Source organism: Dipodomys merriami, unplaced genomic scaffold, assembly GCF_024711535.1.
Source record: "Dipodomys merriami isolate MVZ:Mamm:240054 unplaced genomic scaffold, mDipMer1.0.p SCAF_4, whole genome shotgun sequence".
Classification (NCBI taxonomy): domain Eukaryota; kingdom Metazoa; phylum Chordata; class Mammalia; order Rodentia; family Heteromyidae; genus Dipodomys; species Dipodomys merriami.
The window spans coordinates 63,941,272-63,954,202 of record NW_027205603.1 but is presented as its reverse complement, the minus strand read 5'-3'; the positions used below and the strand labels follow the sequence as shown (position 1 = coordinate 63,954,202).

The window sequence follows — 12,931 nt, the reverse complement described above, 5'->3', positions numbered from 1 at the left end:
ACGACCGGACCCAAAATAAAAAAAAAAAATTGTGGCAATATGAAAATGGACGATGAAAAACTATTAAAGGAAGTTTGTCAAGCTGAATAAAATGCTATTAGGTGAACCAGAAACCAGTGGCTCACACCTGTAACTCTAGCTACTCAGGAGGCTGAGATCTGAGGATCCTGATTCAAAGCCTTCTCAGGCAGGAAACTTATTTCCAATTAACCAGCAAAAAGTTGGAAGTAAAGCTGTGGCTCAAGTGGTAGAATGCCAGCCTTGAGCAAAGAAGCTGAGGGACTGCACCCAGTTCCTGAGTTCAAGCTCAATACTGGCACCAACAACAAAAAGAAAACAAAAAACAATTACTAAATGAAAACTTTTGATCTAAATAAATATTATCAAAAACAATCAGTTGAGTAAACATATTTTTCTTATAAGTTAATTGTTCTAAAAGGTAATATATTTTAATGTGTACCAAATATTGAAGAGTTATGACAATGTTATCACAAATGATGTATGGAACAAAGAGAAGTATAGTGTTTATATTGCTGTAAGCACACTAATGTAAGGGATGATCCATTACCTGTGAAGAGATATAATACTGAGAGTAGGCAGTGATAATTTATATGTATATATTCCATGGGTCTACAAAAAACAATAAAAGATAGAGCTAATAAAAATAATAAGTAAATGGAAGGCTAAAATATAACCATTCTCTTATGGAAAAGATATATTCCAGGGTCTTCAGGGAATGCCTGAAACTGTTCAGCTTTTTGCTGAGTAATTGGAAACATCGTTCTAAGTCGTGTGTGTGTGTGTGTGTGTGTGTGTGTGTGTGTGTGTGTGTGTGTGTGTGTGTGTGTGTGTGTGTGTGTGTGTGTGTGTGTGTGTGTGTGTGTGTGTGTACCTATACATATATAATTTTATAATTTCTAATAAAGCTTAATTTATAAATTATGCAGGGTAAAACTAACTTTTATAACAACAATAAGATAATTATAAATTGATATAATAAAATTTTCAGCAGCATCATTCTTGTTCTTTGGGGCCATTGTTAAAATACGATAATTTGAACACAAGCACTGCAAAAACAACAAAAACAGGCCATGTGATAACTGGTCATTACTAAGTGACTAAGCAGTAAGCAGCACTTATAACACATAGGTTGAACAAAGAAATAATTATTCATGCCCAGAGATTTCATAACCCTACTCAAAATGACTTGTAATATAAAAACTTATGACTACCTATTGCCAGAATTTTCCATTTAATATTTTAAAACCACAGCTGACCTCCAGTAACTAAAATCACAGAAAGCAAAACCACAGATATAACAGAATGACCACATAATCCAAAAGAAGACAAGGAAAAAAGGAACAAAATTCAGACCACAAAAAAAGACACTAGGCAATGTTTTAAAATGACATGAGGGGCTGGGAAGGTGGCTCAGTGGTAGAGTGCTTGCCTTGCATGCATGAGGCCCTGGGTTCGATTCCTCAGCAACAGATAAACAGAAAAAGCCCAAATGGCACTGTGGCTCAAGTGATAGAGCACTAGCCTTGAGCTGAAGAGCTAAAGGACAGCACCACAACTGACAAAAAATAAATAAAAAAGAAATAAAATGACATGAAATGTAAAACACTTAAATTAATAAGCAGAAATTGCCAGACTAATCAGGGCAAAATAAGCAAGTTCAAAGAAAAGAAAACAACAATCATCAAGCCTAAATCCAGAGAACTCTGGCAAACTGAGTTTGTGAATGAAGCACACACACACACTCTCTCTCTCTCTCTCTCTCTCTCTCTCTCTCTCTCTCTCTCTCTCTCTCTCTCTCTCTCTCTCTCCCCCCTCTCTCTCTCTCTGGAAGCTGTTATCAAATGTTTTTCATTATCTTTAATACCATGTAACAATTGGGATGGCATAAAACCAGCAGAAAAGAGAAAATTTGGAACCGCCAGCAAGCTGTAAACTCTCAAAACTAGATGATCTCTGCAAGATTTACACAAATAAATTGTAGTGTCCAACACACCGAATACTACAATTAAGGTTACACTGGCATTTCTATTACAACTCCGTATTTCTACTCATTCATAACATTGTAAGGAACTCCCTCATGAAACTAAAGGTTTCCTTACTTCTCTAGATACAAATGTTTACTTTCTTTTCTTTTTTTTAAATCCTTCCTGGGGCTTGAACTCAGGGCCTGGGCACTGTCCAAGAGCTCTCTTTTACTCAAAGGTAGTGCTCTAACACTTTGAGGCTCAGTGCCACTTCCGGTTTTGGAGTGGTTAATTGGAGATAAAAGTCTCATGGCGGGGCTGGGAAGGTGGCTCAGTGGTAGAGCGTTTCCCTTGCATGCATGAGGCCCTGGGTTCGAATCCTCAGCACCACATAAGCAAAAAGAAAAATGCTGGAAGTGGCACTGTGGCTCAAGTGGTAGAGCACTAGCCATGAGCTGAAGAGCTGAGGGACAGTGCCCAGGCCCAGAGTTCAGGCCCCACGACCGGACCCCCCCCCACAAAAAAAAAGTCTCATGGGGACTTTTCTGCCCAGGTTGGCTTTGAACCACAGTCCTTAGATCTCAGCCTCCTGAAAAGCTAGGACTACAGATGTGAGCCACCAGCGCCCAGCCAAATGTTTACTTTCTTAGCACTATGAAAAATAAAAATAATACATTTACAGCATAAAAAGTAATGGGAGGGAAAAAAAATGAAAAAAAAAAGTAATGGGAGGGATACAATCTCAAGGGTAAAACAAATATAACAGAATTTATAAGCTTCCAATAATGACAGCATTTTAAAATTTCCTCAATAAGTTGAAAAAAAAATTTTTTTCATCGAACTGTTTTATGCCATGTTTGGTATGCACAGTCCATAAATTTCAGGCTTATACATGACAAAAAGAGATACTATGGATTATATCAATATATGTTTTTTAAACCAAACCTTAATAATGTGTTATCTTCCAAACAACTAACTAAATTCTACTCTTTTGAATGACCAATAAGTCATCAAAAACCTAATGGGGGGGGGGGAATCTAAAAATTTCTAAGAGAAAATGAAAATACACCAAGACCTGTGGAATATAATGAAAGTAGTTGTAAGAAAGAAGAATATAGGTAGGTGCTGGTGGCTCATACCTGTAATCCTAGCTACTTAGGAAGGAGACTGTTATCTGAGGATCATAGTTCAAAGCCAGCCTGGGCAAGAAAGCCCGTGAGACTCATCTCCAATTGACCACTAGAAAATGGGAAGTAGAGCTGTGGCTCAAAATGAGAGAGTGTTAGCCTTGAGCAGAAAGGCTCAGCTCCTGAGTAGCTAGGATTACAGGCATAAGCCACCAGCACCCAACTAATACATTCTTTTTAGTGCTTCATCCAAACCTCTTCTGTAAATGATTATGTTGCTTTGTTAGTAAAAAGTATGTAGGTTTATATGACAGATGGCATATTAAAGTTAAGGAAGTGTCAAATATAATAACTATTAAAATTAGTTACCATAAACAATTAGATTCCATACTATCTTACCTGTATTCCATCTTTTAGTTTTAAAATGCATTCCATTGTATTGATGGTAATTACCACTGGCTCTGAACCCAGTTTTGTCCATGGTACATGAATCCTCAATTCATGAATGTGTCCACTTAAAAAGGTAAATGGTAATTTCAGTTCCTTAAAAGACAAAGCATAAATAAAAATTTGTAAGTGCTTAATATTTCTATTGTAATATTCAAATTCCTTTTTTAAAAGAATAATCTCACATTAAAAAAATTTTTGAGCCAGGCGCCAGTGGCTCACACCTGTAATCCTAGCCACTGAGGAGGCTGATATTTGAAGATCATGGTTCAAAGCCAGCTGGAGCAGGAAAGTCTGTGAGACTCTTATCTCCAAAAAAAACACCAGAAAACCAGAAGCGGTGCTATGGTTCAAGTGGTAGAATGCTCGCCGTAAGCTGAAAAGCTCAGGACAGCACTCAGGCCCCGAGTTCAAGCCCCACGAAATTTTTTGAGAATTACAGCTTATCAAACATAATCAAATAATAAATTATATTAAATAATTTGATCAATACAGTTTGATCAAACTCTATCACAATATTTATATGTAACTATAATATATACAAATAGTTTCATCTATAGTTTTATCAAATTATTTTATCAAACTTTTAGTTCAGTTCAAAGCCAGCCTGGGCAGGAAAGTCCAATAAACTACTCAGAAAAAGCCCAAAATGGTGCTGTGCCTCAAGTGGTAGAGTGCGAGCCCTGAGCACAGAGAGGCTCAAGGACAGCACTCAGGTCCTGAATTCAAGTCCCAGGACCAGAAAAAAAAAAAAACCTAAGAAGAAAGCAAAAATTGCATAGTTCCTAATTTCAAAACTTTCCACAAAGCTATAGTAGACAAAACAGTGTGATACTGGCATAAAGGAAAATATAGAGACCAGAAGAATTTTATTGGGAGTCCAGAAATAAACCTGTAACCAAATAATTTTCAGCAAAATAATCCTTTACACCCATGACCAAATAATTTTCAACAAGAATATAATGATCACTCAAGAACAAAAGGGTAGAAATTACTGACAAAGGCAGTAGTGAAAAAGTACTTTCAAATCATGTATCTAATAAGAGATTGATATATATATATATATAAAGAAATTGAGATATAAAGAATTCATACCTCAATGGTAGACTCAAAAATTGGACAATGGACGTGTTACAATGAAAACTCTGTCTCTCTGTACAATTATGTAATAATAATAAATTTTTAAAGGACAAAGAATTTAAATAGACATTTCTCTAAACATAATATTGAAATAATAAAATACATGAGAAGATTCCCAACATCACTTATCATAAGAGAAAAACAAATTAAAAATACAATGGGATACTACTTCATAACCATTACAATAGCTATCACGAAAATAGAAAATAGTAAGTGTTGGCAAGGATATAGAGTACCTGGAGTCCTTGTGCCCTGCTCAGAGGAATTGTAGATGGTACAATTACCGTGGAAAACAGTATCAGAGCCCCTCAAACAAACGTAAAATTACTATACAATTAACAATTTCATTTTTGGGTATGTATACAAGTAAGGTGAAAGCAAAATCTGAAAGATATTTTTACACATATGTTCATGTCAGCATTATTCACAATAATTATTCCCAATCAACCAAAAGATGGAAGCTAGCCAAGTATAATAAGATAAATGAATAAACAAAATGTGGTATTTCATAAAATGAAATATTCTTAATCCTTCAAAACAAATGCTGACACATACTACAATAAAGAGGAACCTGGAAGTCACAGTCTAGGGTGAAAGAAACAGGACACATTGGGTAGTGGTATATGCTTGTAATCCCAGCACTCAGTGCACTGAGGAAGGAGGATCAAGAGTTCTAAACAAGACAGACACCAGTGGCTCACACCTTTAATCCTAGTGACTCAGGAGGCTGAGATCAGACAACTAAGATTCAGAGGCAATGCAGGAAGATAAATCCTAGAGCTTCTGACCTCCAATAACTAGTGGAATACCAGAAGTGAAGATATGGCTCGAGTAGTAAAGCACCAGGCATGAGAATTGAGAGTAAAGGACCTAATTTTAAGAATAAATAAATGTAGTTCAAAATTAACCTAAGCTACACAGTGAGATCCCATGTCAAAGAATTAAAAAAAAAAAAAAAAAAGAATGAAAGAAAGAGGAGAGGGGAGAGGGGAAAGAGAAGAGAGAAGAGAAAGGGGAAAGGAGAAGGGAGAGAGGAGGGGAGAGGAGAGAGAAGAGAAATAAGCCAGTCACAAACAGGTAAATATGCAATGAGTTTGCCTATATGAGGTACCTAGAGTAGTCATATTTATAAAGATACAAAGTACAATTGTAGCTGCAAATGATTAGTAGAAGGTGGGGAGAATAGAGAGTTAAAGCTTAGTAGACACAGAGTTTCAGTTGAGAAAGACGAAAAAGTTCTGGGTATGGATAATAGTTATGGCTATATAACAATATGAATGTAATTAATGCCACAGAATTGTACATTTAAATTGGTTAAGGGGAATATGTTGTTCTACACATTTTTGTTTTTGTTTTTGTTTTTGTTTTTGGGGTCCGGTCATGGGGCCTGAACTCTAGGCCTGGGCACTGTCCCTCAGCTCTTCAGTTCAAGGCTAGCGCTCTACCACTTGAATCACAGCGCCACTTCCGACTTTTTTCTTTTTGCTTATGTGGTGCTGAGGAATCGAACCCAGGGCCTCAGGCATACAAGGCAAGCGCTCTATCACTGAGCCAACTTCCCAGCCCTGTTCTACATATTTTTGACAATAACATGAAAAACTAGTAATACCAATCATATATAATCTTTTCTATAAATTATAAAAAGATAATATTTCACAAATAATCTTTAAAAGATAACATATCTGATCATCAAAACTTAGTAAGGACCAGGCACAGGTGGCTCACATCTGTAAATCCTAGCTACTCAGGAGGCTAAGTTCTGAGGACTGCAGTTCAAAGCCAGCCGGGGCAAGAAAGTACATGAGATTCTCATCCCCAACTAAGCACCAAAAAAAGCCAGAAGTGGACCGTACAAGTGGTAGAGCAGTAGCTTTGAGCAAAACAGCTCAAGAACAACATCCAGGCCCTGAGTTCAAGTCCCAGGACAAGCAAACACATAATACACACACACACACACACACACACACACACACACACACACACACACACACACACACACACACTCACACACCACTTAGTAAGGAAGCTAGGTATGGGGGTATGGTGACTTTTGCCTATAATCCCACCTATTTGGAAGATAAGAGTTATGGAGGATCAATGATCAATGTTCCAGCAAAAAGTTAGCAAAATTCCATATCAACCAATAAAGCTGGACAGAGTAGCCATTCACCTATCATTCCAGCTATGCAGGAGGAATAAAAAAGAGAAGTGAATATAGGCTAGCTCAAGTAGGAATGCAAGACCCTATTCAAAAAAGTAATTAAAAGCAAAAAGGACTAGGGTGAATTATTCAAGTGGTAAAGTGTTTGCCTTAGAAACAATGCTAAATTCAAGTCCCAGTGTTTATACACACAAAATTAAACACTGGGTGTCGTGGGCACACACTGCTCCACCTGGACTGTGCTCCAGCAAAAAGTAAGACTTAAAGCAAAAGGGTTGAAAACATGGCTTAAGTGATACAGAACCTGAGCAGTAAGCATGAAGCCTTAAGTTCAAACCCCAGTACTGCCACAAGACAGAAATTAAATAAATCATAGGATTATATAATTTGCAAATATATTCAAATTATACAATGAAAATATTTCTATGCAGTAGAAATACATAAAATCTAATAAAATCCAACAATATATAAAAAGACTACTACATAGTAACTGAGGTTTAGCCCAGAAATGCAAAGAGTTTAACATTTTAAAAATCAACTTTCCCCATTAACAAAAAAGAAAAAACATTATGAACTTATTAAGTGTAATAGTTCATACAATTCAATGCCTATTCAATATTTTTTTTAAATTCATTAGAAAACTAGGGATAGAACAAAATGTCCCTAACCTAATAAAGGTTATTAACACCTAACACACTTTATAGTATAGTGTTTAACTCCAACTGAAGTTGAAAAAAAAATATTCAGCATTATATCAGAGGTAAATGAGATAATAGGAGAAAAAGAAATAAAAGGTAAATACATTGGATAGGAAAATGTCAAATTGATATCATTTACAGATGTTTACACAGACAATCCAAAAGAACCTATCAGAAAGTGTGTAAAAATAAAAAGGAAAAATCAAAACCTGAAAACCCTAACCATAAAGTAAAAGACTGACAAGCTTTGATAACATAATTATAAACTTGTGCTCATCAAGATACTTTTAAGAAAGTAAAGGACAAGCCACAAGGCTATGATGTGGCAAACAACACTTCAGATACTAGAAAGATCGCAGATATTAGAAAAAACTCCTGTTAGGAAACTAGTTCAGAGTTAAGGTAGATGGCAAGTCTCTGGGTTCAATCCCTAGACCCCAGAGGAGAAAGAAAAAAAAAAAAATACAAGTTGAAAAGAAAGAGCAAGTACAGAAAAACCAATTTTTTAAGAAGGCATAAAACAGAATTTAGAAAAGACATCTAAATAGTCAACTGGCATATCTGGCATATGAAAAGGTATTTATCATTAGTCATTAGACAAAAAGCAAATACAAATTACAAGAGGCCAGGCAAGGTAGATCAAATCTATAATCCTAGATACTCAGAAGGCTGACATTGAGAGAAATTGTGGTAACAGGCCACAATCCATATTCCATGTAATCATGAAATAGGAAAATCCTGAACTACAATCCTGGAAAAAAATCTAGACCCTAACTCAAAAATAACTAATGTACAAAGGCAGGAGATATGACTCAGAACTAGAGCACCTGTCTAATAGCAGGAAGGCCCTCAGTTCAACCCCCAATATGATAAAAAAGAAAGAATTATTAAAATGGAATATCACTATATACCTACCAGCAAAGTTAAAATTAAGATAACAAATATTGCTAACAGCAGTAAGAATGATACAATTACTGTGAAAAGCCACTTGGCAATATATATTAAAGCTGAACATATGCCTACCTCTTACACATATACATCAAAATATACATATAAGAATGTTCATTCAGAAGCGCTCTTCATAATAGTCAAAAATACAAACAGCCAAAGATCCACCAATAGGAAAGTAGATAAGTAAATTGTGGAATCTTGTACAATGGAATACAATAACAAAGAAATACTGCTCAAGCAGAATACGAGCTGATCACATCTATAACATGAAATGAAAAAAGCCAAAGAGAAATGATTCAAATTTGATGAGGCTCAAGAACAGGTAAGAGATATCTATCTTGATAGTAATCAAATTAGCAGTCTCCTATTTTACGAGAAGAGAGTATTGGTTACAAAAGTGCACAGAAGAGTCATTTAAGGTGCTAGGAAATACTTTGATCTAGATGGTAGATGCACAGATATGATAAATTTTAAAACTATGTTGTTACACTTAAGATTCATGCTCATTTAAAATTTTTAAATGAATATATTAAAACACTCACGTAACCTTGGGTAAAGAATGAGGAAGGAGCCAAGAGTTTTTGTTATTACCGCTAGATTATTCTGCAACAGGTGAAAATAGAACATAAACACTGGTAACAAAAACTATCAGATTAATTCTTCCCATACTTCCTAAAGAACATAGTTGATTTCTGACTCTTAAGAATTCACAGATTATCTCGAATCCTCAAACATAAGAGAATGATTTGGCATATGTTACTGGTAAATGTTCTACATGAGTTACTGAATGCATGAATTTTGCAAGTTACAGTTCATTAGTATCAAGTGATTCACATGTTAAAAGAAACTAAAAAGTGATGAATAAAGAAGTTTGCAACTTTACTGTCATTCTCAATCAGTGTCTAAAGAATTCTTTGAGAATGCCATGAGGAATGGATTCTTTCTTAGGGAAGGCAGAACTTTCCTCAAAATCTGACCTTAATCTCTCTGCCCCAAAATACACAAGTAATATTCTCCAGCTTCATAGGACATTTTGACAATGTGTATCAGCATAGAACACATTAGCAAGAAAATGACGTTTTTCTTGCTAAAAGCCAAAGCACGTCTAGTTTTTCTCTGCAGCAAGTCACAGCATGGGAAACGAACCGTGCCTAGAAGGACTGGAAATGTTTCCCGGCCATGACAGTTAGACAGCTTACCTGTTCCAGGACATCTAACTTTAACTCGAGTTTGCTGAGAACCACGTCTCCACCCCACAGAGAAAGCTGGAGGTCCGAAGGCTTTAAGTTCTTGATATAGCGATTCACGTAGCTCATTAAAATGGGCGTTACATAGGACTCCAGCATCTTGCAGGGTCGGGAGGCACAGGCGGACGCTGAAATGGGTAGAGACAGCAAGGCTGCGTGTCACTGAATCGCGAGTGCAGGGCGAAGAGACAAACATTAAAATTAAACAGCACGCCTCAGGGAGGAAAGGCCGAAACGCGGTCGCTGGCTTCCTCCCAGAAGCAGAAACGACGCGAGCGCTCCCCGGGCTCCACCAATTCTACGCGCCTCACCTGGCCAGGTGAGGTGGGAGAAGGAGGTGGCAGCCAGAGGCGAGCGGGGACCCCGGGGGTGGGAGACGGACCCGGCAGGCGCCACGGCCCTTCGCCAGCCCAGTCACCCCGCCAGACCCTCCGCCTTTCCGGAAAGCTACCGCGGCAGGGCTAGAGCTAGAGAGGTCCGGGCCCTTCCGCCGCGGCGACGCGGCCTCTGCCGACACGCGCGCTTGAGGCGTACCGTGGCGTCTCCTCCACCTCGCGGTACCTGGCGCGCGCGCCCGGCGGCGGGGGCGGTGGGGACGGCAGCGCCACTCCAGTACAGCGCGACTTCCGGGTGTGCCTGCCTCGGTGCTCAGGAAAAAACGGCCCGGCCGCCGCCGCAGCCGCTCCTCTCCCACTCCGAGGTCGCAATGGCTCACTCGGGCCCGAACGTCAACTCTTTGCGTCTCCTGGGAGCCGTCTCGCCCGACTAACCCACCGGCGCAACCTCGCCTGGACCACCACTCGGGGCTAATACGAAGCTCTTCGGAATTGCCCGGGGGAGGGGACGGACCGATAACGTGGAGACACCGGAGATCCGGAAGTGGCTCTCGGAGAAGTGAGTAGTGAGGCCTCCCACGGCCCTCCCCGCGGCGGCTCCTGAGGTGGCCGCCCTGGCGTGGGTGGCGAAGCTACGAATGCCACGGATCCGGGTGCGAATGAGAAAACGGTTCTAGTTCTTCCAAATCTGAAGAAAAAAAACAAGCGGTTTCTTGCTTCCCTTGCGCAATGAGCTGGGGAGAGGAACTTAGGTCCGTGGTGGTAGGCCACAGGTAGGAGGGGCGATGAATTTAGACCTGAGGTTGGTGAAAATGTCTTCACTTGCCAAGCAAAGGAGTTGAAACCGTGACTGTGAGTGTGAAGTTGTAAATAAAATTATAATTGTGGAAGCCCTCAGTAGTCTATACAAGAATCTCCAAGTCCTGTCATTTCTCTAGAGAAAACAGAAGGGCCTACTTTTCATTGTGTGACGTACTAATCAAAAGCTGGATAATTTAGATATTTAAAATAAGTAGGAGTGGGTATGTGACTGAGATGTTTAAAAAAAAGTGACATTTAAATGCTTGACATTTTTAATTCTATATGCCATTTTTCTCTTGCAGCCACACACAAAAAAAAAAAAAAAAAAAAAGTTGCCAAATTCCTGGCTTAGGGAAATTACCTGGCTGCTGGTTTGGGGCTCTTTTTCTTTTAAGTCTCAAAAATTAGTAGTTTTCAGCCTATATTCCATTGTGCAGTGCAAATAAATGTAATTCCTTTTTAATAATATAATACATTGCCTGTGCGTTTATGTGCTTATGTGCAGTACTAAGATTTGAACTTAGAACCTCACACTTACCAAAAGCCCTCTACCATTTGAACCATACCATCATCCCCAGAGCTTACATTACCTTACATGTTGCCTAGTAAATCAAAATACATGAGGCAAAGTGCAGTGTGGTAGCTCATGCCTGCAATCCCAGCTCCTTGGAAAACAAAAAATTAAAAGCATCAAAGTACAAGACCAGCAAATAAATTATGTGTGGTTGCATAAGCCTGTGATCCCAGCTAGGCCAGAGGTGTATCTAGGAGGATTGCAGTCCAAGGTCAGTCCCAAACAAAAACACAACTAAAAAGAGAACTGAAGATGTGACTTAAGTGGTATAATACCTACCTGCCTTGCAAGCATGAGGCCCTGTACCAGGGGCAAAAAAAAAAAAGTAAAACAGGCTGTGTGGAAGTACATGCTTGTAATTCCAGGTACTCAAGAGGCAGGGAAGAGCAAGGTTGCAGTCCAGCCCAGGCAAAAGCTTAACAAGACCTTATGTTAAAAAACAGACCCAGGAGTTGGAGTCATGGCTCAGGTGGTAGTATACTTGCCAAAAAGCAAAAGCTTTTGGATACTGAGTTCTAGTCCTCCTCTAGGACAAAAAGAGAAACAACAACAACCAAAAGAAAAAAGAAAGAAAAGACCAGCATGATGGAGCATGCCTGTAATCCTAGCTACTCGAGAGGTGGAAGTAGGTGGATGTGGTACCAGCTGGCCCAGGAAAAGTAAGAACCTCTTTGAAAAACAAGCAAAAGAACTGGAGACCTGGCTGAAGTGGTGGAGCTTGCTTACAAAGCAAGCCTGAGTTCAGAGAAGTGAAAGAGGAAGGAGAGAAAGGTAAAGACAAGACATTAAAGACGGTATAGGAGAAGGCAATAGAACCATAAAGGCAGCAACAAATGATGTAGCTTCAAGTCAAGGAATGCCAACAGTCACTACCAGCTGGAAAAGACAAAAAATATCTCTCCCAGACCTTTTAGAAGAAAATAGAACTATTATGTCTATAAGAAAGCAAAAGCAGGTGTTTATGAGTAGAAGGATTTAATAGTATGTCAGTAGTACCCAAAGCAATTCCCAGATTAACTGAATTTATCAAAATCCCATTTTTTGTTTGGTCTTTTAGTTGTTTGGGTTTTCCTTTTTTTTTCAGAAATGAGAAAACCCATCTTAAGATTTCTAGGAATGGGCTGGGAAGGTGGCTCAGTGGTAGAGCGCTTGCCTTGCATGCTCGAGGCCCTGGGTTCAATTCCTCAGCACCACATAAGCAAAAAGAAAAAAAAAGCCGGAAGTGGCGCTGTGGCTCAAGTGGTAGAGCGCTAGCCTTGAGCTGAAGAGCTGAGGGACAGCGCCCAGGCCCAGAGTTCAGGCCCCATGACCGGACCCAAAAAAAAAAAAAAAAAAGATTTCTAGGAATGGGGCTGGGAAGGTGGCTCAGTGGTAGAGCGCTTGCCTTGCATGCATGAGGCCCTGGGTTCAATTCCTCAGCACCACATAAGCAAAAAGAAAAAAGCGGGAAGTGGCACTGTGTCAA

The 12,931-nt window shown here is 39.1% G+C and overlaps 1 protein-coding gene across 4 annotated transcripts in view; it reads right to left on the bottom strand.

Annotated features, from left to right (window-relative positions):
• The window catches only part of Vps13b (vacuolar protein sorting 13 homolog B), a 515,578-nt gene extending 504,816 nt beyond the window's left edge, over window positions 1–10,762 (bottom strand). For 2 of the 4 annotated variants that reach the window (XM_069991130.1, XM_069991132.1), the window contains exons 1-3: window positions 10,291–10,762; window positions 9,709–9,884; window positions 3,512–3,655 (exon numbers count right to left, since the gene is read on the bottom strand). In XM_069991130.1, coding sequence (XP_069847231.1) covers window positions 3,512–3,655; window positions 9,709–9,855 — 291 coding nt within the window. In that variant the 5' untranslated portion in view covers window positions 9,856–9,884; window positions 10,291–10,762. Of the gene's footprint in view, window positions 1–3,511; window positions 3,656–9,708; window positions 9,885–10,067; window positions 10,193–10,290 lie in introns of those variants that run through there. The other 2 variants (XM_069991133.1, XM_069991131.1) reach the window with 2 other exon arrangements.
• Between the last annotated feature and the right edge of the window lie 2,169 nt (window positions 10,763–12,931).